Source organism: Garra rufa, chromosome 3, assembly GCF_049309525.1.
Source record: "Garra rufa chromosome 3, GarRuf1.0, whole genome shotgun sequence".
In the NCBI taxonomy this organism is placed as follows: Eukaryota; Metazoa; Chordata; class Actinopteri; order Cypriniformes; family Cyprinidae; genus Garra; species Garra rufa.
In genome coordinates, this window is record NC_133363.1 from 46,268,017 (window position 1) to 46,294,439 (window position 26,423).

Sequence of the window (26,423 nt, forward strand, 5' to 3'; positions counted from 1 at the left end):
ACCTAACTCCACTTTAGTGACGGGAAGTCCGGCTCGACTCTGCGAATCGGTTCTTTCAAACAGTTCTTTTAAACGAACCGACTCAACTGTTCTTTCACGCCATGTCGTATACCTCATGCTCAGTCGTGGTCCCAGACATCTCGACGTACCATAGACTATTACTTACTCTAAATTTTTGTCTTAACATTTTGCTGTTTATTACGAGTTTTCGAATACGTTACACGGATATATATAAATATATTGTAATTCTAATAAGTCCAATTCGTGAACGAATCGCTTTAACCGATGCTTTGAAAAGATCCGACTCAATAGAACAATTCGTTCACGAATCGGATAGCGCTACTACAGGCTGCTTCAATGGGGCTGTGAAACTAAGAGCAGTCAATTAGACATGTATTGATGATATCTTGCGGTATTTACCAAAAAGCGCTTTGCTGTTCACTGAAAATACCTGACTGCTCTCAATAAGCCGTCAAAATGGTAAGTTATACTCTCACAGCGACATAAATCTGCACTTTCAGGCAGAGCTAGCTAGCTAAGGCTAAGTTAGTACAGTCAGCTACCTGGACACCTCAAACCCTGTTTAAAAATTTACATCTCACCTGTCGGGCCCTAGGTGGTCTGTTCAGCTTGGACGCTTTGTGTGGTTTACATCTATGAATTAAACTGTCAAATTTAACATTGTCATGTATCGAAAAGCGTTTGTTCACTAGCCGGTCAGTTTGACAGGTGGATTTGATGTGTTAAGTTAGCACTATTAATTATTAACCTAAATGCTATTCACAGTTTGGCGTTCATACAAGGCATTTCCTGAATACTTAAGTCTTAAGGTATCGTTTCATTAGCTTTCATTAGAGGTCCTGTTTTTATTTTAAAGTTGGCTTTTGACTCGACCCGGAAACGGTTGTCTAGTGACTGCTTTGTATTTGAATGTGAGATTCAAATGAGCTGCGACTCAGAAGATAGCTTTTAATCCCACACAGTACATTTAATTGCGGTTTTAGGGTCATAACAGTGTGTTCTCTCAAAAATATTCCATTGTAGGAGTATTTCACAACATATTTCCTTTGTTTAATCAGTTAAGCATGAAAGGAAGTGCTGTTCTGAGAGATAATATCCAACACATCATGCAACAGTGTTTACTAACTGAAGAAAGCACTAATTATCATAGGAGAGGGAAGCAAAATGTAGTTTCTTTGTACACTGTCCAAACTGTTCAACATTTCCCTGTTTGTCATGTTTAATAAACATGACATAATCACATTAGCAAAGAAACTAGAGCGTTTATTTCTCCATATAAGACTTTTTGTTTTTCCCTCTTTCTATGACACTAGAAAAACAGCAGAAAGCATTCATCGCTGTAAGTAAAGATGTGTAGCTTAGTAGTAGATGGTGATCTGATCGTCTGTTCTGTAGACTTTGTATGTTTGTTATTAACAGTAGAATTTAATGTCCAATATTTGTATGTTTAAACTACTAACAAATTATAAGACATGGCATTGATCAAAAACAGTGCACGGTTTTAACAAACTTGTCTGTATGTGTGGATGCTAAATATGGACTTGAAACCAGGAACACTTTTTTATAGCGTTGAAAAAGAGTCTCTTCTTCCCTTAGGAGGTTGCTATTCTTGTCTTTGACCTCAATTAATTTTTTTCCCACATCTCGTCTTTTTTACATCTTTCTTTTTTTGGATATTAAACGTCTCTTGTCTCTTGTACAACAGAGCCTTTCATTGCCAACAGCAATGCATAATTTTTAGACTATTTCAAGGGCTGATGTAGGCTGCTGACAAATTCTGGCAGAGTATAAGTCCTCAATTTAGCAAGCTGGTAAAAATGCTCCAAAATTGAACGAATGTGTGTTGTAGAGTAGTGTTCTGTGTGATAGTCTTGTGGTTTTTAATCATAGTGTGTCATACAAGTTGTTTGATTGTAAAATGTAATAGTTGGATAGGCTTTCGAGTGGATTGAGCTGAATGCACTGTGTTTGATATGTGGGCCATGTCTGATGGGAGCAGATGCAGTGCACTTCAGCTCTCCTTTTAAATATTTAACACTTCTGAAATGTATAGGCCAGCTCACTTTCTAATTTTATAATGATGGATAACGCTGAAGCTCTTTTAGGAAAAAAGAGATATGTGACCCTGGACCACAAAACCAGTCTTAAGTCGCTGGGGTATATTTGTAGCAATAGCCAAAAATACATTGTATGGGTCAAAATTATTGATTTTTCTTTTATCTCAAAAATCATTAGGAAATTAAGTAAAGATCATGTTCCATGAAGATTTTTTGTAAAATTCCTACTGTAAACCTATCAAAATGTAATTTTTGATTAGTAATATGCATTGTTAAGAACTTAATTTGGACAACTTTAAAGGTGATTTTCTCAGTATTTTGATTTTTTTTTGCACCCTTAGATTCCAGATTTTCAAATAGATGTATCTCGGCCAAATATTGTCCTATCCTTACAAACCATATATCAATAGAAAGCTTATTTATTGAGCTTTCATATGATGTATATATCTCAGTTTTGTAAAATTTTACCTTATGACTGGTTTTGTGGGCCAGGGTCACATATATATTTTTCCCCCCTCATTACACCGTCATCCTTTTTGATAAGTCAGATGCTGGTTACAAGCATAGTTCACAACATTAGAATCATCATTTGTACATGGGTAGATAACATCCTTTTCTAAAATCTTGAGGACACGAACTTCCAGATTTTAGTTTGTAATTTATTTTAATGTGTAAGGGAAATTGTATATTTTAGGTCACAGTTTAAAAAAAAAAAGTTTTTCACTAATTTTAATCACTTTTGGCCTCTTCTTGGCATACATCTGTGGTGGCGTATGAATTTTAAAAAAAATATAAAATAATTACAAAAATGCATAACAAAAGTACTAAAGGGTATATTAAAATGTGTTATTTTAGTATTGTTAATATGGTATTGTAGTTTTCAATTACTGTTTTAAATAAGCTTTTATTTTTGTTTTTTAATTTGACTAAATTAAGTTTTATTTTTACTTTTAATGTTTTTTGTTCTTAGTTTTAGACATTTTGTTATGTGTTTTTGTCTTTTTTTTTACTTTAAGTGTTACTTTTTAGGGTTAATTTGTTTTTAATTTTGTTAAAGTTTTAGTTTAAGATGTAGTTTTTATTTAAAAATTTATTAAAACTATCTGAAATTAAGTTGAAACAACAATATTAAATTACTAAAACAAAAAAAGCACATAAAAGTACTGAAAGGTCAACTAAAATTAAAGTAAAATAAAAAAATAAAAAAGGTAATAAATATGAATAAATAACACTATTTGTATCAGTGTTATTTTAGTATTATTGCTTATATGGTATTGTAGTTTTTATTACTTTTACATATTACTTCACATTTAATTTATTGTGTTTTTTATTCTTTTGAAATATTACTATTTAGGGTTTTTGTTTGTTTCTATTTAGTAATTTTACAACCATATTTATGTTTATTAATTTTACATAGACACACACACACACACACACACACACACACACACACACACACACACAATTGATTGTTCATTTAGTTGGCTAGGCAACATTTTTAATTTTATATTTGGTTTGGTTTTTATATGCTATTATAGTTTTTATTACTTTTTTGAATGAGCTTTTATTTTAGTTTTTAATTTGACTAAATTAAATTTTATTTTTACTTGTAATGTTTTTTGTTATTAATTTTAGTACTAGTTTTAGACATTTTGTTATGTGGTTTTGTCTGTTTTTACTTTATTATTTTAAGTGCTACTATTTAGGGTCCATTTGTTTTGTATTTGATTAAGTTTTATTTTAAGATTGAGTTTTTATTTATTTGTAAATATGTTATTTCAACTTAAACTATCTGAAATGAAGTTTAAGTAGAAATAACAAAATTGCTAAAACTAAAATAAAAAGTCAAGCTAATAATAATAGTGCATAACCAAAGTATTAAAAGGTAAACTAAAATTAAATTAAAATAAAAACGGCACAAATATAAAAATGCTAATGAATATTATTAAATAACACTATCTGTGTTATCTTAGTATTGCTTATATGGTATTGTAGTTTTTATTACTATTTTGAATGAGCTTTTCGATTTTAATTTAATGTTTTTGTTTTAATTATTTTAAAATATTACTATTTAGGGTTTTTGTTTGTTTCTATTAAGTAATTTTAGTTCTTCAACCATATTTATGTTTATTAATTTATTATATAGACACACACACGATTGAATGTTCAGTTAATTGGCTAGGCAACATTTTTAATTTTCATCTTATATTTGGTTTGCTTTCCTATTTGTATCAGTGCTATTTCAGTTTTTTAATATGCTATTATAGTTTTTATTGCTGTTTTGAATGAGCTTTTATTTTTGACTAAATTAAATTTTATTTTTACTTTTAATGTTTTTTGTTATTAATTTTAGTATTATTTTTAGACATTTGAGTTTTTGTCTTTTTTTACTTTAAGTGTTACTATTTAAGGTTCAATTAAGTCCTGTTCTATTTAGGGATTAAGTTTTAGTTTAAGATTTAGTTTTTTTTTTTTGTTTTTTTTGTAAAAATTTTATTTCAACTTAAACTATCTGAAATTAAGTTTAAGTAGAAATAACAAAATTACTAAAATTAAAATAAAAAATCAAGCAAATAAGTAATAATAAAACGTACAAAAAAAAAGTTAACACAAAAATAGTACTGCTCCAAATATTTATTTCCGGAGACTGGTTTGTTTACTGTTTATTTAACTTAACCTTCTCGCCATATGGAGCATGCTCTGGTACTTAGGAAATAACCATTTTTTCCCTTTATGCAATCTTTTTCCTGTCTTCTCTGTAGATGCGCTTTATGCTTCTGTTCAGCCGGCAGGGGAAGCTGCGGCTCCAGAAATGGTACACTGCTACGGCTGAGCGTGACAAGAAAAAGATGGTCAGAGAGCTCATGCAGGTGGTGCTGGCCAGAAAACCCAAAATGTGCAGCTTCCTGGAATGGAGAGATCTAAAGATAGTCTACAAGAGGTAGAAAACCACACACGCATTTGATGCCTTTGTGAGACAGAACTGTCGACTGCAAATGTGTCTCTCGTTCTCTGTTTCTCACATACACATGAAAGGTTGGCATAAATAAAACCATACATCCTGGTACACAGTCTATACACCTTTTTTCCTGCTGACCTGTTGTTTTTAAGTGAAGCGTACATCAAATTACTGTGAACGATGACTCATTGAATGCGTCATTATCGAGGAGTGGAATTGTTTGAAACATCAAAATACATTTCATATCGAGTCACCTACGCACAACATGGCTGCTTTGACTTCATCAGTAACCTCTTTTGAACTCTTACAGAGCCTCTTTGCATTGCATAATCATATGACCTTTTTATAAGTGTTTAATACTGTCACTGCCCTCAGGACAGATAATAAAAAGAGGTGTATAGAGATAGCCATTGTTTTTGGCCACAAGGAGGCACTAAAAGTAAAACTGCCTTAGTCTTTATCGCGCGTGATGCCTGTTTTTGTTTTTCACCTTTGCGCTCCATCTGATATGCACTGGATTTGGCAGCTACTTAATGTCATTGAGGTTTGAATTAGAGTTCAAAACACCTTCGCTATAACATTTCTGCAGTCACGCATCCATGTTGGCTCAATCCTTATTACGTTTTGGTTGGTCACTTCCATGCACACTAAGGGAGTGTGTAGACTATTTCAGAGGTAGTGAAGCAACACGCATTGATCTAGTCACTTCATTTCATTGTTGTCAGCATTCACCATGTCTACTCCCCAGGCATCCAACCAGCACCTGCTGTGTTATTGCTTTTAGTTATCACTTTTTGTGCTTCCTTATTTGTATCAGTGTTATTTAATATAATATTATTTATCTGGTATTGTAGTTTTTATTAGCATTTTAAATGATCTTTTATTTTTTATTTTAATTGTATGTGTTTTTGTCTTTTTACCTTTTTTTTATTCATTTGAAATTACTATTTAGGGTTTTTATTTATTTCTTGTCAGTAATTTTAGTTCTTCAACCAGAATTATGTTTATTAAATTATTGCATACACAGACTCACTCACACACACACACACACACACACACACACACACACACACACACACACACACACACACACACACACACACACACACACACACACACACATATATTTAACAAAGTTCAGTTAGTTGCCTAGACAACATTTGTAATTTTCATCTAATATTTGGTTAGATTCCCTATATGTGTCATTGTTATTGTTTGAGTGACGTTGTATTTTTTATTATCATGTTGAATTAACTTTTATTTTTGTTTTTAATTTTATTAAATTACATTTTATTTTTATTTTTAATGTTTTATTTAGTTATTAATTGTAGTGTAAGTTTTAGACATTTTGTTATGTGCTTTTGTCTTTTTGATTTGTTTTATTCATTAGAAATATTACTGTTTAGGGTTCATTTGTTTTTAATTTGGATAAAGATTAGTTTTTATTTATTTCTAGTTAGTTGGCAACATTTTTATTTTTCAAATATTTGGTTTGCTTCCCTATTTGTATCAGTGTTATTTTAGTATTCTTTATATGGTAATGTATTTTTATTACTATTTTGAATGAGCTTTTTTTTATTAAATTACATTTTGTTTTCATTTTAATATTTTACTTTGTCATTAATCGTAGTTTAAGTTTTAGATATTTTGTTACGTGTTTTTGTCTGTATATATTGAATGTTCAGTTAGTTGGCTAGGCAACATTTCTAATTTTTAATTTTGTAATATTTGGTATGTTTCCCTATTTGTATCGGTGGTATTTTGTTTTATTTATATTATGTTATAGTTTTATTACTATTTTGAATGAGCTTTTATTTTTTGTTTTTAATTTTATTAAATCAAATTTTATTTGTACTTTTAATGTTTTATGTTGTCAGTTTTAGACATTTTGTTGTGTGTTTTTGTCTTTTTTTTTTTTTTACTTTGTTCAATTAAAATATTACTATTTGTGGTTCATTTGTTTTTTATTTGGATTAAGATGTAGTTTTTATTTATTTCTAGTTAGTAATTTTAGTTCTTTAACCATAATTATGTTTATTAATTTATTACATACACACATACACATATAATTGAATGTTCAGTTATTTGGCAACATTTCTAATTTTTAATTTTCTAATATTTGGTTTGCTTCCCTATTTGTATCGGTGTTATTTTGTATTATTTATATTCTGTTATAGTTTTATTACTATTTTGAATGAGCTTTTATTTTTGTTTTCAGTTTTATTAAATCAAATTTTATTTTTACTTTTAATGTTTTATTTTGTTAGTTTTAGACATTGTGTTGTGTGTTTTTGTCTTTTTTTTTTTTTACTTTGTTCATTTCAAATATTACTATTTGGGGTTCTTTTTTTTTGATTAACATTTAGTTTTTATTTATTTCTAGTTAGTAATTTTAGTTCTTTAACCATAATTGTTTATTAATTTATTACATACACACATACAATTGAATGTTCAGTTAGTTGTCAACGTTTCTAATTTAACAATTTTCTAATATTTGCTTGCCTGTTTGTGTCATTGTTATTTTAGTATTATTTAAATGCCATTATAGTTTTTATGTATTATTTTGAATGAGGTTTTTTTATTTTTTATTTTATGAAATAACATTTTATTTTTACTTTTAATTATTTTTTGTTATTAATTGTAGTTTGTTTTAGACATTTTATGTTTTTGTCTGATTAATTTAAAATATTACTGTTTATTTAGTGTTAATTTGTTTTTAATTTCAGTTAGGTTTTGGGTTAAGATTTTTTTTTTTAATTTCTAGTTAGTAACTATAGTTCTTCAATTATGTTTATTAATTTATAACATACACATATAATTGAATGTTCAGTTAGTTGGATAGGCAACAATATTTTAGTATTATTTATATGCTATTAAAGTTTTCATTGCTGTTTTAAACGAGTTTTTATTTTTATTTTGGTTTGCTTTCCTATTTGTATTATTTATTTTAGCATTATTTATGTGCTATTTTAGGTTTTATTACCATTTTGAATAAGCTTTTATTTTTGTATTTAATTTGATTAAATTTGTGTCTTTTTTTACTTTGTTCATTTTAAATATTACTATCTAGGATTCATTTGTTTTAGGTTTAGTTTAATGTTTATTTTGTATTTATTTCTAGTAAGTAATTTTAGTTCTTCAACCATATATTTGTTAATTTGTTACATATACTGAATGCTCAGTTAGTTTCCAAGGCAACATTTATAATTTTCATCTAATATTTGGTTTGTTTACACGATTGTCCTTATATAAACTGTTTGATTGGGTTACGTCTAATACGTCCATTTATGGAGGTGTGTTTGTGTGTGGGTCTGTAGGTATGCCAGTCTATATTTCTGCTGTGCGGTGGAGGAGCAGGACAATGAGCTGATTACCCTGGAGGTCATCCATCGCTTTGTGGAGCTGCTGGATAAGTACTTTGGCAGTGTGAGTCATTCCTCGCCACCACCCCTCTTTCATCTGGCCTCTCTCTTTCTCTCCTCCTTTCTTGTTATTTCATACCTCACATCACAGCAACCCAAAACCTGTGAAATTCTCTTTACTTTTCCATCCTTTTTGCTTTTTTGTCAGTCCTCTCCTTTGCTTTTATCCTCCTATTTGTGCAGTTTTTTTTCTCCTCTGTAAATGTCATGATGCTTTTTATCTCCCTCTGTATTGATATTATTTGCTGCTGTGCACATGGCTTTTCTGTTTTGATTATCTGACTGTTTTGGTCGCCTGTCATTTATTAAGGTTAATTTCCTTCTGCATCATAATGTTACATTTTTAATGGGGTGTAGCATCCACAGTGTTCCTTTTTGACCACTTTACCACGCACAATTACAATTTAGGTTAAGTTGCTCTTGCCATTTATTGAGATAAATTGATGTTAGGTTTGCACAACAAATTTGTAGATGACAATTGTCAACAACAGTTTTTATTATTGATCAGTTAAGTCAGTTATGAATTTGCAATTAGTACTGTAATCCAATTTGAATACTTTTCATCTAAAATAATGTTTGAAAGAAATTTCATCAACTTTTCAGCAAAGATACATAAAATTGATCAAAAGAGTAAAGACATTTGTAATGTTACAAATTTCTTGTCAAATGTAATCTTCAAAGAATCCTGAAAAAAATATTAAATAGCACAGCCGTTTTCAACAATGATAATATAATAATTAGAAATGCCTCTTGAGCGCCAAATCAGCATATTAGAATGATTTCTAAAGGATCATGTGACACTGAAGACTGGAGTAACAACTGTTGAAAATTCAGCTTTGCCATCACAGAAATAAATAATATTTAAAATATAATAATATAGAAAACAGTATTTTTAAATTGTAACATTTCTCACTATTACTTTCATTAAAAAATAAATAATACTGGCATATAACTGCTGTCATATTCATATTTCTAAGAACTGGAATTTTGACTCAGCTGGGTGATTTTAGTCAGGTTAGCACATTTATGTGACACACTCGTATTTAGAATATTGCCAGGTTCTTCTCCATGGATACAAGATTGTTATTCATGTCTCCTCTGTTTTGTGTGTGTGTGTTGTACCCGATGTAGGTTTGTGAGCTTGACATCATTTTTAACTTTGAAAAAGCTTACTTTATCCTGGACGAGTTTCTAATGGGGGGAGAAATTCAGGACACATCCAAGAAGAGTGTGCTTAAGGCAATCGAACAGGCCGACCTTCTACAAGAGGTGTGTGTATGCATGTTATATATGTATTTCTGAATGTCGTTTGCTAGCAAAAGTTCCAACATATGACTCAAATTCATCTTGTGCCTCCTTTTTACATTTATATCCTCTCAGCTCTTCTGAGCATTGCACATTGTAAGCTGCCAAGTTAAGAAATCACTGCATTGTGTAATGCACACTGTGAGTTGGAAACCCTTGTCTCTTTTTCTCCGGACAGGAGGATGAGTCACCCAGGAGCGTCCTAGAGGAGATGGGGCTGGCCTAGTACTAGTTTCCAATGCAGTGAAGACAGATGGTAAATTTCGGTACTACTGCGACACATAAAGAGGGGAGTTTGTGAATGGGTCCAAAGGGTGGGAGGGCAACAGGCGAAGGGTAGGTGGGGTTAATTTCGGTACTACTGAGATCAGCATGTGATTGTATTTCAATTCCAACCTTTTTTTTGTCTTTTACATTTTAAATGCCTAGCTGGGATCTCATCTTTCTTAAGAGACACTGTAGAAAGAGAGTTGCAGATAGACACTCGAATTCAGCAATCAGAAGCTTACATTTAGAAAAAGGAGTTGGCAGTTTAACAACAGGTCATGCAATCTCAGCTTTTAGTTTTGTTTCAAAGAGTGATTTATTGTTACATTGCTCAAGTGACCTGCTTTGGAAAAGCTACCTGTAGTAGATAAACACCTCAAATTGAATCTTCCTAAATGCCATTTCTATACATCTACTGTAGCTGCTCAGGAAACAATGACACTGACCATCCAGCCATGTTTATTTATGTGAGATGCAAATATTTGTACTTGTACCACTTTAAATGCAGTGCTATTGCAGCATATGGACCATAAGTAAATCTTCTAATGGGTTTTTTCTAACGGGTCGATTTTAAGGATATATTCACCAAACGGGAGGAATATTAAATAGACCTTTTTAAATGGCTACAATACTGAATGGGCTATATCGTGCGGTCTATTCATTCTGTTCTGTCCCTTGAGCCACATTAGTAAAATGTCTGAATGTGTATTACTTCGAGAACAGGGCACTGAATCTCAACCACAAAATGGCGCCGAAGCTCTTTCCTGTTTATCTTGGTCTACATCCTGCTTTCCAAAGACGTGTTTCTGACTGGAGTTGTAATAAGTAAGGGAGTATTTGTAGCTCGTTTCAGATAAAATAAGAGGGCTTTGATATTAAGTGTGATGTATTTACATAGCTTTTTAAACGTGGTGTGAAATAAGGGAATATTTTGAGATGAACTGTGTTTCTTTTTTTTTTTTAAGCAATTGAATAATTCAGCATGAGGGCATGTTTATACCTGTGTAAAATCTGTCAGGTAACCAAAACAGAATTAAGTGTGAATGTAATTTTATAAATAATAAAACAATTTTAGCCTAAACTTTCAAGACTTTTTTCTTCCTCATCTGGTTTCATGTTTTCATTATTTTTCAGTATATTCAAGCGTTTATTTTTTATTTATTTATTTTTTTACATATATTGTCTTAAGTAGCACGGGTATATTTGTAGCAATAGCTAAAAATACATTGTATGGGTAAAAATGATCATAATTATTATTATTAACTAGTGTAAATATATTAAAACTTAATTTTTGATTAATAACATGCATTGCTAAGAACTTCATTTGGACCGCTTTAAAGGCAATTTTCTCAGTTTTTTGATGTTTTTGCATCCTCAGATTCCAGATATTCAAATAGTTGTATGTCGGCCAAATATTGTCCTATCCTAACAAACCATACATCAGTGGAAAGCTTTTTTCTTCAGCTTTCAGATGTCATATACAGTGCCTCGCAAAAGTATTCATACCCCTTCATTTTTTTCACATTTTGTTATGTTGCTGCCTTATGTTAAACTACTTTAAATTACTTTTTTCCCACATCAATCTACACTCCCTACTTCATAATGGCAAATCTGCTGCATTGAAGGTTCACAGAAGCATGTAGCCTCCATTATCCATAATGGAAGAGGATTGGAACAACTAGGACTCTAGAAAATGTCTGCCAGCCCCCATCCAAGCTGACAGAGCTTGAGAGGTGAAAAGGTGAGGCAAAGAATGGCAGGTAATTGCCAAATGTAGATGTGCAAAGCTTGTCACATCATACCCAAAAAGACTTGAGGCTGTAAAGGTGCTTCAACTATGTACTGAGTTAAGGGTATGAATACTTATGCAATGTACTTATTTCAGTGTTTTATTTTTAATAAATTTGTGCAATTTGCAAATCTGGTTTTTGCTTTGTCATTATTATGGTGTATGGAGAGTAAATTAATGTGGGGAAAAACGAATTTAAAGCAGTTTAACATAATGCTGCAACAAAACAAAATGTGAAAAAAATGGGGTATGAATACTTTAGCAAGGCACTGTATATCTTACTTTCAAAAAATTGACTCTTATGACTGGTTTTGTGATCCAGGATCACATATAATCTTACACCTAACGACAGCATTTACAGTTTTTAGAGGAAACTTGCGGAGCATTTCTTCCAATCTGTTTGTATGTTTGCTTTTTTTTTTTTTTTTACATATACGTCATGGTGTGACCCCGGTTGGTATAATGTTTGCATCCCCAAACAACACAAAAGGATGCTTTGTCAGGAATGTATTATAATGTGTGTGTGTGTGGAGCAAAGATAAAGAGTGCTGAAGAGAGAAAATGAGAGAGAGAGAGAGAGAGAGAGAGAGAGAGTGAGATTGAGTATGTAAGTGGATGAGTCACCAGTCGGTCGTTTGTGACAGTGGTGCAGTGAAGCTGACTGCACCACCATTGTGGCAAGAAACAGACAATGAAAAAGCAATGGAAAATAGAAAAGGAGATTACAGGTGAAGACACAACATGTCCATATAGTGACAAAAGACATGTTTTTAGAGTAAAAAAGTATGATGATGAAGTCGGTGATAATTAAAAAGACGGAAGTCACCACACCACAGACGTGAAAGACAAAATCAAAATGGTTTTCAGTTTTGTGTAAGCTTATAATTTGCATTGGTAATATAGATTATGCTTCTTTTTCGACATTACTTTTCTTCATCTCTCATTCTCATAGTGTCTTGTTATTGTCTGTTTTGTGTTTCTTTGTTGGAGATTTATGAAAACACAAATCTGTTGTGTTTTTCCACCACTGTCAGTGTGAAGGTGTCAAACGATTTGACCCGCAGCGTGATTGCAGCTCTCTCTCCTTTGTCTAAATATAAGCTCAGCTGTTGGTCAGCGTATCTTCCTTTATCTCCTCTCAGTGGAGATAGACAGCAGAGCGTTTCTAGGGACACTGTCATGTGCCTTTCAGCTTTTTGCCCTCCTGTCAAATTGCATTTCTGCGGCACTTAGTGACTAATTGTGTATCCTGTGGTTTTTCATGCAAATGCAATGCGTCGTCATCTTTTTAATGGATTTAAGATTATAATGCTTGTTTACAAGTCCCCTATAATGTGTTTTTTTCCCCCTGATATGCATGCAGAGTTCATGTAGTGCATGAAATGCCACATAAAATGCTTTATTTATATAATTTTTCTGTATATATGCAGTTTTAAAGGATTATTTTTGTTGTTTTCCATGTAAAAATATAAACTAAGTTTAAAATATGCAGGTAATTAAAAGTGGGCCTTAACAGTGTATATTCAATGTAAAAAAAAAAAAGCATATTTTTTCTTTTACTAAATTATATAAATGTGACCCTGGACCACAAAACCAGCCATAAAGGTATTTTTTTTTTTAAATATATAAAGATAAGAAAAATAAGGATAGGACAATATTTGGCCGAGATACAACTGTTTGAAAAGCTGGAATCTGAGGGTGCAAAATATGAATATTGAGAAAATCGCCTTCAAAGTCCAAATGAAGTTTTTATCATGTATATTTAGGAGAACTGTTTACAACACCTTGTTGCCCTTAAAGGAACAGTTCACCCAAAAATGAAAATGTGCTAAAAAAATTACTTACCTTCAGGCTATTTAAGAAGTAGATGTTTCTTCATGGGTCAAAATTATGGATTTTTCTTTTATGCAAAAAATCATTAGGATATTAAGTAAAGATAATGTTCCATGAAGATATTTTGTAAAGTTCCTACTATAAATATATTAAAACTTAATTTTTGATTAGTAATGCATTGCTAAGAACTTCATTTGGACAAGTTTAAAAGCAATTTTCTTTTTTTCTTTTTTTTGCACCCTCAGATTCCAGCTTTTCAAATAGTTGTATCTCTGACAAATATTGTACTATCAATTGCAAAAAACTGACCCTTTTGACTGGTTTTGTGGTCATAATAAAAATGCATTGTTTACGTAGAATACACATTGTTTTAGACACAATTTTACATAACCTGCATATGTTTAACTTTGTTTACATTTTTACATGGACAAAATAAGATGAGCACTTTACCTGAAATCCGACAGTAATCCTTTAACACATTTACAGAAATGTAGCAATTACTTGCTCACCATGAATCCTCTGCAATGGGTGCCTTCAGAATAAGAGTTCGAACAGTTGATAAAAACATCACAATAATCCATAAATAATTCACACCAGTGCAGTCCATCAATTAACTCGGTGTTTGTGATATTCATTATTAAGATGTTTTTAACTTTGTCCGGCTAAAGTAGGAGTCTTCTACTGGTAATACTGTTTTCTTAAGTAAAAACATGTCAATTACAAGAGAAGTATGCACAGATCAAGCACTGTTTACAAGCAAAAAAAAAAAAAAAAGTCTAAAACTGGTCTTAATGTGTTGGTGGATGTGAGAGGACACAAGTAGATGTACTTTTTCAATGGAGGAGGTGTTATGGATTATTTTGTCCAGAAGTCACATTTTAAAGTTAAAATGTCTTAATGATGAATCTGTTCTACTGACTAAGGTTAACCCTGTATATTCCATTAAAGGTCTACTTTTATGTAACAATATCAAATCTATCTCACAATACAATAATATCTCAATATGAAGTCCATGATACTGTATATTTATTGCGATTATATATATATAAAAAAAGACAAATAAACTTTTCAATTTACATTATTCTATCATGCAAGAGTTCAAAATTAATAAAAATAAAAAAATAAAAAACTTCAAAGTTAGAAAAAATTGACTTGTACCTGAGCGTTAAATGAGACTCAACCCTCTTTTCAGTTGTGGTATACTGTTTCAGTCTAAATTACATTCATAGTGGTGTTTTAGGAAGTCAAACAAATTAAAAAGCTAGCTGTCAGCAATTCTTGCACTTTTTTCAAGCTTTTATTTTGACAGAAACAGCAGTAGAGCTTTTATTTTGACAGAAAACTCCGGCTTCAGTGAAAACAGGCTTACGAAAACGCGTCTCACTACAAATCTAGTAAAATGCTGTAATCATCTGCCATGAAAACAAAGCATAACTGGTGGCCGTTGCGTTCCTAAAGACGTGCTTAACTTACAGCACACGCAATAAATGAATTCACTGCATTCACTGTGAATGGAGCCGCTCTGATGCGTGGAGAACACCGGATCGTGAGCTGATCGCCTGAGCAAAATGTGTGCTTCGCTTTGAAACATGCAGCGAATACAGACTTGATGAAGGAATTAAGTCATATTGTGCTTTTGGTTTTAGTTTGTTTGGCTCAAAGCACAACTTTAAAGACCTTTTATGTTAGAATAAGAAGTTTAAATACATTTAAAAGCTACATTTTTTTTCTTCCTCAAGACCTTTTGTTTTATATTGTGACCACGATGATATTGACATACTAGATACTAAGATGCATCTTATAGGGATAGATAAGAGGGTTTTACCCCAGTGATTGTATGGATTGTATGTTTACAGTAGTCAGCAATCTGTTGGCTTTCAATGCATCAATGCAATTATGTTATGCTGTAGAAACTCACAAGATAATGGGAATTCAGGATACTCACTGCCAACAAAACATACAGGCTCATCCTCAAAGTGGCCTTTGCGGCAGATGCGTTTCCGCAGTGTGTCATTTGATGAGTAAGTCATTATAATTGCAAAGTTAATCAAACTTGTCTTTGCGATTACCTGAAACAGTGTTTAGCTTCTGCGGAGCACACTTTATGACAGTAAGTATAATATGCTGGTCTCACACTGATAGTTTGATGGATGACTGCCCTCATTTCTCCCCAGTCTTTTTTCCATTGATCTGGCACCAGCGCATCTCCAGTGGAAACTGAGTTTCTGCCAAGTGCCTCTGCATGTTCTTTCTCTCTCTCTCAGTTTTCCCCCCACCTCCTTCCGCCCATCATAATTGCCTGGCCTCTCTGCCTACCTCATGATGAATTTTTAATGTCATGTTGTTACTTCTTCTCCATTATCCTTATAGACAGTAACTGTAAAGAGTGAGTCTCACCCTCTCTTTGCCTTCATAAAGGTGACTCCTGTGAGGTTTCGGTTAACCTGAGAGACCTTTCTGGAAATGGTGCCCTATAGAATCTATCTTTTTTCCCTATCAGCAGTCCATTTAGTAATAGAGCGTATTGTAATTTGGCCTTATTGTTTCAGACTCGCCCTTTAAACGATGTAAGGTTAGGACATATCCTTCCACCTGTTTTTCGTTCGGATGACCGCCAGTGTGAGCTGATCTTGGGACAGCGTTTACAGGCAAACCCACCCTAGAGCTTCCCACCTCCATAATGAAATGTGAAGACCGCTCCAGGCCAACAGGCTGATGGACTTGGCAGGGATTGTTTTTAGCGTAGGCGGAACATATGGGCTTTCCGTGGGTTTTCCCATTATGCTGATCTTTTTTTCTGTTCGCTGCATCGGGGGTGTTGGGTTTTGAGTCATAGAGAATGTCGGACAGATTCGATATTTGATCAAGAGAACAAAGTGCATTTTCATTCCTCTGTTTTCTGGGCAAGCCTTCAGGGCAAGGAAATCATGTTTGTCATTTTGTTTGTGTGCTGGTGCGCAGGTGTCACAAGAAGGGAGTGTTTTTCTCTTTGATAAGTGCACACGCTTCTTTTCTGGCATTTGTCAGTGTGCAAGATTGCCTGATTGTGCACGATTGGATTTAACACACATTGTTAGATGTTTCTCTTTATATTTAATTGAATCGGGTGCTATTACAGAGTCTGTTAGACTGAATTTGACAATTACTCTTCCCAGTGGCTGTGCCTGAGTAAGTGAATATGACAAAGGATTGTCGGTGTGTGTTGGAGGCTGAGGGTTCTGCAGTAGAGCGAGTATGACTCACCTCTCAACCATGTGACTCATGAATCATTGCTCCTCCGTGGGCTGCGCTCTCCTTATCAACCTCTCCGTCGCCCCATTCTCTCTATTTCTCTTTCTCTCTGCCACCCCCACACTTTCTTCATTAACATTATTATTGACTACCTCTCGCCACTTCTTTGGTATCTCTTTATTCCGAGCCTTTTTGTTGTTGATTACTGTTTCATTAGTCATTTCATTAGCCTGTCGTTTTCTTTGTCTAATTATGTTTCCCTGATTTTCTGTCCTTGTTATGAAAACCTTTATCACTTTTTCTTTTTATTGATTTATTCATTGGAAATTGTAGCTGTCACTGCTTGTTTGTTTCTAGCCTTGCCTTGAGTAGTTGTTGTTGATAACACTGTGAATTGAAAATTTCTGTTGTCAAGTGTTAAGGACTGTGCCTGAAGGTTCTTTTTCATAAAACTCTGTTTGAATGCGGTCGTTGTACCCTTGAGGTTGTCATGTAATCACAAAATTAATATTAATATGAATAGTGTTAGCCTAATAGTTAAGTATATGGTTGAAGGGATAGTTTGCTCAAAAATGAAAATTATCCCAAGATTTACTCAGCCTTAGGCCATTCTAGGTGTCTTTGACTTTTATCTTTCAGATGAATGCAATCTGATTTATATTGAAAAATATTTTGGCTCTTCTAAGCTTTATAATGGCAGTGAATGGCTGTTGAGATTTTATCTCCAATAAAGTGCATCAATCACTCATAAAAGTGCTCCGCATGGCTCAGAGGGGTTAATAAAAGCCTTCTGAAGCAAACCGATGTGCCTGTGTAAGAAAAAAATGCATATGATGAAAAATTGTGAACCGTGATTGAAAATCCAAAAATTGTGAATCGAGTTTTAACCGAATCGGGCCCCTAAGAATCGATTTGAATCGAGTTGTGAGGTGCCGAAAGATTCCCAACCCCTAGTTCTCACGAGCATTTTCCCACCGGAGCTTACGCTGCGCCTATGTCCGACCTACATCATCCGCTGAAACACTACTCTTTCGTGAACATGCGTGCAATAGTTAGAGGAAGTTAGAGATTAGAGAAGTCTAAATATGGATATTTTTTATGGATGGATGCACTTTATTGGACTTCAAAATCTCAACAGCCATTCGCTGCCATTATAAACCTCGGAAGAGCCAGGACATTTTTAAATATAACTCAGATTGTATTAGTCTGAAAGAAGAAAGTCATATACACCTAGGATGACTTGAGGGTGAGTAAATCATGGGCTAATTTTCATTTTTGGGTGAACTATCCCACAGTCACATTGAATTAAAAACATCTAAAGGCACTACAAAAATCATATTCTTCATCTGTGTTTTTGTGCAATTTACCAGATTTCTGAAACAAGAAGAGTTTACTTGAGAAACGAAACTTCATCTCCATATGATATGACTTGTCAGAGAATGAATGTGTTTTTATATAAGTGCATCTTACTGTACTGGTAGAATTTTTCACTTATTTTAATTGAAAAAAAAAAAACTTTATACCTTATGCAGTGTTGCTTTGCAGGTAAATTGATCTTGTATTGTTTTTCTTTTTTTTTTAAAGACTAATTAAAAACTCATTCAAGTTATTTATTGTAGTGTGGTAAATAATTAAACATCAGCAAGGACAGAAGTAATTGGTTTGGGCTTCATGTACTGCCTTTTAATGCAGGTGAAACGGTTTTTCCGGTGAACTATCCCAAGTTTATTTACATGAATGCAAAGCTAACCTCCCTTCTAAACAACTCTCATGTGGTGCGATAGTGGGACATCTCTTCCTAGAACAGCCTTCCTTGCTGAAAGTCTTTGATTGCACACAGCAGTCCTAGTGGGACTACTAATGTGCGCCGTCTCTCATTAGTCGAGACCCCTGCCCCACTTGCTTTCTTGTTACGTAGCCTACACTTTCCATTCATAATCTATTTCAACAGTAAATCTACCCTCTGGCCCTATTGCAACATCCTTTTGTCTCTTAATAATGTGTGCGTGCACATACATGTCTGCGTTTGCTCACGTACGGCATATCAAAGCTAAGAGAAAATTCAACCTGGCATGCAATTAGGCAGACGTTATGTGGCATTGATTGGCTCCGGGGCTCACACAGTTTGTTGGGCTAATTGCTGATCAAATGAGCTCATTAGAGAGATCATCTTTGAAAGATTTGCACACTGGGACTGTGAATGTTCATGTTTCACTTCCGTCCCATCTCAGAATTGTTTTGGTGCTGTGCGCAAATCTTGTTGTTGTGTTAACATACTTTTCTTTCTGTTATAAGCCATTATGGTACTATGGTCTGGTATTGAAACAAGGTAAACCAAAACTTTATTTGTATCGACTTGTGCTGTGTTTAATTTGAGTGTGTCATATCCAGTGTATGAGATGTGTGCATGTTCTTTCCAAGAAGAAATTAAAAAACAATCTTAATAAAAAATAGTCAAGTTTATTTAGTTCTCTCTGTGTAGCAAAACTAGTCATCAACATGCGGTTATTTACATCCAGCAAACGCATGTTTATTATGTTACGTACAAGATACATCTAGAAAGGACATAAACATTTTTTCCTCACACAAGACTTAACGGCATTTTTACTTGGATACACTAGTCATTCGTCTTTTTTTATACTTTTTTTCAATGCTCATAATGTCTTCAAAGAAGCAACACATTTTAGATGCAAGTTTACAGTAACGTGCAGAAACTTCTACTCCTCCGCTGTTTCAGCTATTCTCTACCATTTTTTCCCCCTTGCTTTCATCTGACAGTCTTTCAAATCATTTAAAGAAAATCAGAACGGTGTATGCCTCCCCCTTACTTTGAGTTTTCTTACTTTTCTAAGATTGACAAGCACCAGTTTGTTTTTTAATCATTTCATTTGGGACAGTTTCAATCAGTTGAATTGTTTTGTTTGAGTAGATCTAGATTGCTTCCTTCCCAAGTGAACTGTAATCATTTAATAGATTGTCTATGCTATTTTGATTGAGCTCTCATTGATTTTGGTAAGATGTAGGCCTTACTATCGTAGGGGCGAGGTTACTCTTGTGTAAACCATTAACATTTGACACATTTAAAACCACAAACATGAAATATATGTTTTTAATTATCTTCTTATATTTGTTTTATTTGTAAAACATGTTGAAAGGCTAATCACTGCTTTTCAGGTTATGAGCTTGAGAACAAACCTTACAGCCAGTCTGTGACAAAAATGCTGCTCATCTGAAAAGGGGAAGAGAGTGTCTTAAGGCAATTAAAAGTTGTATTCAAAACAGCTTCTACGAAATAATAAATTTGTTCCTTAGAAATCGTTGGAATGTATGAATGTCCTTTGCACCAACTTTCTATCTTTTTGCGTAAAAAACAATGATATAAACACGTCGAAGGAAAAAATTCAAAATGCAGACAGCGATAAGAAACTAATTCTATGTACAAGACTTAGAGTGTGTCCTCTTTGTTTCACAAGGGAACGCACAAATGGTAAATGCTCAAGCAGAATACTCTGAGGTACAAGTAAGACTTAATACATTTGGTGTATAGAATAAACAACATATATATTTCACCATTATGGCACTGTGATGGTTTCTCTGTTTGAATAAATTTGCGCGTTTGCGTTCTTTAAAGGTGCATTTAGAATATTTTTTTGCTATCCCCCTACATTATGATCAATGATATTGACCACTAGGATTTGAAATGTCCAAAATATATAAAACAAAACAAAAGATACTTAAATAAGACTTTGTTAATGGAGTTACATAATAATGGCAAGTCTTTCAAGATTCCATCTTGAATGTTTTTGTACTGGACGGAAACATGGTGCTATCTGCTTCTTTATAAAGGCCTTCTGGGGCATGCAGAACTTCAGCGTTGGGTATTTGAGATCTTGTAGCACCCTTTCCTCTCACCGCTCCAGCAGCTGGTCTTTCAGTCTCTCCAGGGAGAGGAGGGTGGAAGATGTGGATGGACATGAAGATCCTGAATATGTTCTGTCTTAATGGTAAACTTTGAATATGAAGCGAATAATGAGTATGACGGAACTTCAGCAAAAGAAACCAGAACATGATAGGTTGGCCATGAACAGTCTTTAAGTTGTTCCCTTTCGCTTTCTTCTCCTCCTCCTCCACCTCATCGCTCTGTTTTGTCCCCCCCCCCCTAGTCTGCTCACTGAAACATCCTGGGATGTTTCATGAAGACCCTCTCGATGAAGTTCTCCAGCTCCTCTTCACTGTCCTGAGGTGGCTGCCTCAGCGGATTATAGTAATCATCCTCTCGGGTGACTACAGGAGCTCGGGCTGGGTAATAAAAGGATGGCCAACGACGCGGAGGCGACCGAGGTTTAGGCATGGGTACGGCTTTGAAAGTCCGAGGGTGAGGGAAGTAGAGGTTTCGCTGGAAGGCTGGTTGGACTCTTTGGCGCGCCTGCGCCCAGGGTCTGGACTTCCGTCTGGGGGAGTAATCAAAGTCATAGTCCAGCGAGTTTCCCAAGACGTTGTTGATGGAGAAAGAAGGCTTGGGATAGTAGCGGGATTTTGGTTTTGGAGGTTGGACGTAGATGGGGTAATATCCCCGGTAGGGTTTTTGATAGAAGTTGTAGGAAGGGTAGGTACGAAAGGGCCACTGCTGCCTCGTCCAAATGTCTTGCTTGCTGGGCTTGACCGAGGCCCTGTCTTTGAACCAGGCTTTTAATGGATTTGTGTTTGGTTGAGGAGGCTTCGAGGGAGGAGGTTTACGTAACAGCGTAGAAGGTGCGACGGGGGCTGGAGGCGGCACGAGAGGACGTTGCCATGGGAGATTTTCAGGAGCATCTTTTTTCTTCTTCTTCTCCACGTCGTTAATGATGTCCACCACATCGTCAGCAGGAAGATGCAGCTTGCTGGAGATCTCAATCAGCTTATCGATGGTCTGTGGGTCGATGTCGTCATCGTCATCACTAGTCTGCTCCTCATCAGAGCGCTTATCTTCAGCACCATTGTTGTCCTGATACTTTTTCTTGTCTTGTTTCACAATGTATTTCAGGAGCATGTCAGATGCAATATCTGCAAGCTTTTCTTCCTCTGCTTTGGCTCTTTGTGCCTCTGCCGCCTGTCTGCGTACCTCCTCTTGCTCCGCTTTGGCTCGAGTTTCCTCTTCTTCGGGACTCAGCTGTTCTTCGTCCTCTTGATTTTCCTCAACTTCTTCCTCTGGGTTGTTGGTAAAGTCATCCATGAAGTTGCCTCCTCTCTGTATGGGCTGAACTTTGTTCTTCTCTTGTTCGAGCTGCCACTTTATCTTCTTCTTGGACAGTGCTAGGTCATTGCCTTTAGCTTTAGGCTTGATCTCATTGTTCATGAGACCATTACGGTCCAGGAAATCAAAATACTCCCCACGACTCTCCCTCTGGCCTGTGTTCGTGTCACGCTCTCTCTTCGTGGCCGTGCTGTAGCTCTGAAACTCCTCTAACATGGTCTCCAGATTCTTCACTTCCTCTGGACTCAGCTGCTCTTCCTCCTCTGGTTCCTGCTTCTCCTCCTCTTTGATCACCTCTTCTTTTGTGGGCCCCTCCTGTGGGGCCACCTGCTCTTTTAATGGTACCGTCTGACTGGTAGTGCGGCTCGTCACTTTCTCCGTTAGCCGTTCCTCTTCCTCAGCCCTTTTTTTCTCCTCTTCCTCGTCTTTTCCTTGCGCTGCAGCTGCTGCCATGACCAGCTCCAGCTCTTTGTGACCATCTCGGTCTCTGTCTGCGCCCTGAAGTTCCTTCTCCTTTTCCACTTCCATTCCCCCGTCTTCTCGTTCACTCATCTTTTCCTTCTGGGGCTGGTTGAGGGCCTCGAGAAGGACCGCTGCTAGGGTTCTAGGATCCACGTCTTTGAAAAGCTCATCATCCTCTTCATTTTCCTCGTGTGGCGTGCCCTGTTCCTCGGGTTGTTGAGTGTATTGAGGCTGTTGCTGAGCAGAGGAGGATGCTGCATAGTTTTCACTTACTGTGTCTGTATCTGCTGTCACTGGACTGAAGGTTGCAGGACTGACTGTGAGACTAAATAACATGAACAGGAACATGAAGGGGACATTTGAAGTTTTTTGGCACCAGATCATGACCGCACATGTGTTGAACCTGAAAGACAGAAGTTCAAAAATGGTCAAAGATCAAATATTTATATAGTGTTTTGATGTCCTTTTGATTAATTGTACTAGAATAAATTAATTTAAGTGCAAACATCACACATCAATGCACAGCAATGTACCTCAAGATGAAGATTTTTCTCAGGTAAGATGGTGGACACATTTTATGATTCACTTCTTTGCAGACTGCCTGAATGCAACACTCACTGTATATTAACTATAAATTTATGACTTGCGTTTGATACCTGAGAGCTTTTCATGACCCATTTGCTTATTTGTGTACACTTTAGCAAATACTTCTTTGTCCCTTGTCATCCACTGAGGATTTTTCTATTCTGAAGAGATCGTTCTACCAAACCATATTTATATTTTGCACAGAAATGGTTTAATCATTGGAGGGGGTATATTTTGTTAAGCTATAATTTATGTTATTGCCTGCTGTTTAGCTGATTTTGCAAAGGCGTTCTAATTGGCTCTGCGGCTTGAGCTGGTGCGGTTCGTGAGGGCTCTGAAGCGCTTTTGTGCATGTGATTGCTCGAACACGCGGCGCGGTGCTAATAAGGTATAGGAGGAAAAGCGCCTTAGCGGGGAGCCCTTCCGATGCGTGGGAGGTTAATGAGTAAGCAATACAAAGACGATCAGAGGATCTCAGTATGATCATGAAACGCAAGTTTGGGATCCAAAAAAAAGGATAAAACACTGCATGGACTTTGCATTTTAAAGCTTTGTAAGCGCAAAAACAACGAACGTAATAAATAAAACAGCATTCTTTTCTCACTTTCATTTTTACTGAAACTGGCACTGAAATTAAACGATCCCGAGCTGAAGGTACAATCATCACGACATAGTTGTTACTAGATTTTCACTCGTCTTTGCATGAGAAAACACTGCAGCAATCGTCAAATATGTTCCAAATGGCTTCGAATGCATGGATTTGCACGTCTAAAGTTTGCACGTCAAAAACTTTAACTCATTTTTAATAAAAAAAACAGCAGTCTATCTCCTCACTAATTTCTAAGGATCCACTTTTTTTGGTCTTGTTAGAATCGTGTCTCCACAATGTAACCACAACTCTAACGCCCTCTTTCACTGCCGCCAATGACAGAGCACACTGGGGAGTTCTCATCAACAAAGCACATAAGTAATCCGGCTCTAAGAAGCCTTGTCTTCAAGTAGGCCTATAATCTTCTGCTTTAAGACAGATCTATTAGATTTAAACTGAGCCATACTGCTATCACAAACTGAACCCAATCAGCAACATTTGAAAGACATGAAAACACATGGATGCTCTTTCGTGTCAACATTTCTCTGCTCCATATGAGCAGGTGCTTATAAGTATGTAGAATTAAAGTCAAATTCGACTCCAACAGGCAAAAGTCAAGGCAAGCCAAAGCATAACAACATGTTTTTATCTCAGTGTCTCTCGTGTGCTTTTGTGATTGGATTCGACGTTGTTATTTTGGGTATCTGATGCTATGGTGATGAGAAAGATGATGAAAGCATGAGCAAGGGCGTGGTAAAAATCATTATGAGAGCTGTGCCATTGATCCTCCCCGTCACCTTCATCATTAAGTGCAAAAGTCATTATTGGTATATTTGGTGTCCCTAAAGTGGTTTTAATAAGTTGCATTTGCTTCTTAACCAATAATTCTATAAAATAGATTTTATTAAATGTTATACTTTTACTTTCTACATTACATTTTTTCCTCAACTTTATTTTTTTCTCAAAATGTTTTAGAATGCATTTTACTACACGTTTCTAATATTTCTTTCTTTCTTTTTTTTTTTTTTTTTTTTAGCCAGTTAATGTTTTTTTTTAAACATGTAAACTACTGTAGCAAAATCTTTACGTTTTTATTTAGTTTCTACAGTCCACATAACAATATACACTTATTTTCCCACGGCTTCTGCCATTGCTGTTGCCTGTTACTATAAAAAGAAAGCCGGGACTTACCGGGAATCCTGTCAGTGGCAGCGCAGTCCGACGCACCAATTGTGTCCTCTTCAAACTTTTGTGTTTAAGTTATTCTCGCGATTTACGTGTAAGAATCCGCTTCAACAATAAATTCTTTGTTTGAATGCTGCTGTTTTGTTTGTACAGTGATTTCGTTTGTGTAAGCCGTATGGTTGGCTTTTCTTGCACGGCGCTATGGGGATATTTTCAGTACCACGGTCAGCTCTCCGTGTTTTTATTTCGGCCCCACTGTGCCCACGTGACCGCACGTCACTCTAGCTCATTGACGTCACCCTCTTCATTGATAAGAATTTTCGTGCTGATCGAACCCCGAGTCTTCGCTACGCTGCAGTGCCCAGATGAATGGAAGGAAACGGGATGAATGAAATAGTACTTTTTTTCGCCGGGTAGAGAGGGTTAGACAACACGGGGAGCGGGAGACCGGTCCCTTCCAGATGCAGCTGCATACTGACAGCGCAACACAAAGGAAGCAACGATCCTCATCACGACGTGCATTGCCTCACTAACGAAACGTCTAAATGCAATTACACCATGAAATACACAGAGGGAACAGCTGGCGCTTGAATCGTCAGCGCATGGTGAAAAAGCGACTTCGAATGCATATTATACATGTTTTGTCTAATCTAGATTTATTGAGTAGCTAATGTGCCTCTTCCGCACCCAGGTCGTGACATTATGACAGGATGTTTTGAAATATATCATTACTGAAAGCTGGTGCAAACGTTTATTTACAAAGGCCTAATGCACAATAAACATTTACAATACAGTGTTTCTGTGTACTATGTTGTTATCCATTGTGAACTATCTAAAAATACAACGTGATGCGACGTCAAAATCCAAACTGAGAGGTCACAGTTATGGTATCTTAAAATATCCTCGAGAAGTAAACACTATTTCAGTTAAAAATGTAGTTTAGAATGCATCATTGCAAACATTCAACGTTAATATGCCACATCTAATGTAAAGTTACGTCTTCTATATTTAATGCACAATTCTTTACTAAATGTCAGGGAGATCTTTATAGCCTTTGAATAAAAAAGCAATTTCAGCAATAATTTAATTTATCATGAGTACAGGAGTGTTCGCAGTCATGGTTTGCATGAACACTGAAACCTTGTAGTGTGTTAGGGATAGTTAAATAGTCTCTGTTCGGTAAATGCAATGAACATTCGCTTTTGTCAGCAGTAGTTTCAATTTAAACAAACTGAAAACTTACATTTTAAAAGCCTAGTTCACCCCAAAATGATCTTTCTTTCATTATTATTCACCCATATGTTGTTTTAGAAAATGTCTCACCGTTCACTTCCAACTTTTTTCCGTACTAAGAAAGTTAATGCAACTCAGGCTGTCAGTCATTCACATCCACAACTTTTTCAACTTTTTTTTCATCTACTTTAGTGCAAAAAAAGACGAATGATGAAGCACTTTTGATTCCTTTAAGAAACTTATATGTCCATA

General features: G+C 35.2%; 2 protein-coding genes across 2 annotated transcripts; one reads left to right on the top strand and one right to left on the bottom strand.

Annotated features, from left to right (window-relative positions):
- The first annotated feature begins 338 nt into the window (after window positions 1-338).
- On the top strand, window positions 339-11,112 carry ap1s1 (adaptor related protein complex 1 subunit sigma 1). Its single transcript, XM_073837177.1, has 5 exons — window positions 339-480; window positions 4,841-5,019; window positions 8,355-8,463; window positions 9,591-9,728; window positions 9,943-11,112. Exons 1-5 carry the CDS (start codon window positions 478-480, stop codon window positions 9,988-9,990), a joined length of 477 nt encoding a protein of 158 aa, XP_073693278.1. The 5' UTR covers window positions 339-477; the 3' UTR covers window positions 9,991-11,112.
- An 8,212-nt stretch (window positions 11,113-19,324) lies between these two features.
- Window positions 19,325-25,671, bottom strand: vgf (VGF nerve growth factor inducible). Its single transcript, XM_073837178.1, has 2 exons — window positions 24,945-25,671; window positions 19,325-22,982 (listed from the first exon to the last, which is right to left on the bottom strand). Exon 2 carries the CDS (start codon window positions 22,961-22,963, stop codon window positions 21,053-21,055), a length of 1,911 nt encoding a protein of 636 aa, XP_073693279.1. The 5' UTR covers window positions 22,964-22,982; window positions 24,945-25,671; the 3' UTR covers window positions 19,325-21,052.
- Between the last annotated feature and the right edge of the window lie 752 nt (window positions 25,672-26,423).

Coding starts and splice junctions, on each gene's coding strand:
- ap1s1 (XM_073837177.1), top strand. Junction 8,464..9,590: donor TGGATAAGTACTTTGGCAGT/GTGAGTCATTCC, acceptor TACCCGATGTAG/GTTTGTGAGCTTGACATCAT. Junction 9,729..9,942: donor AGGCCGACCTTCTACAAGAG/GTGTGTGTATGC, acceptor TTCTCCGGACAG/GAGGATGAGTCACCCAGGAG.
- vgf (XM_073837178.1), bottom strand. CDS start 22,963: ATGATCTGGTGCCAAAAAACTTCAAATGTCCCCTTCATGTTCCTGTTC.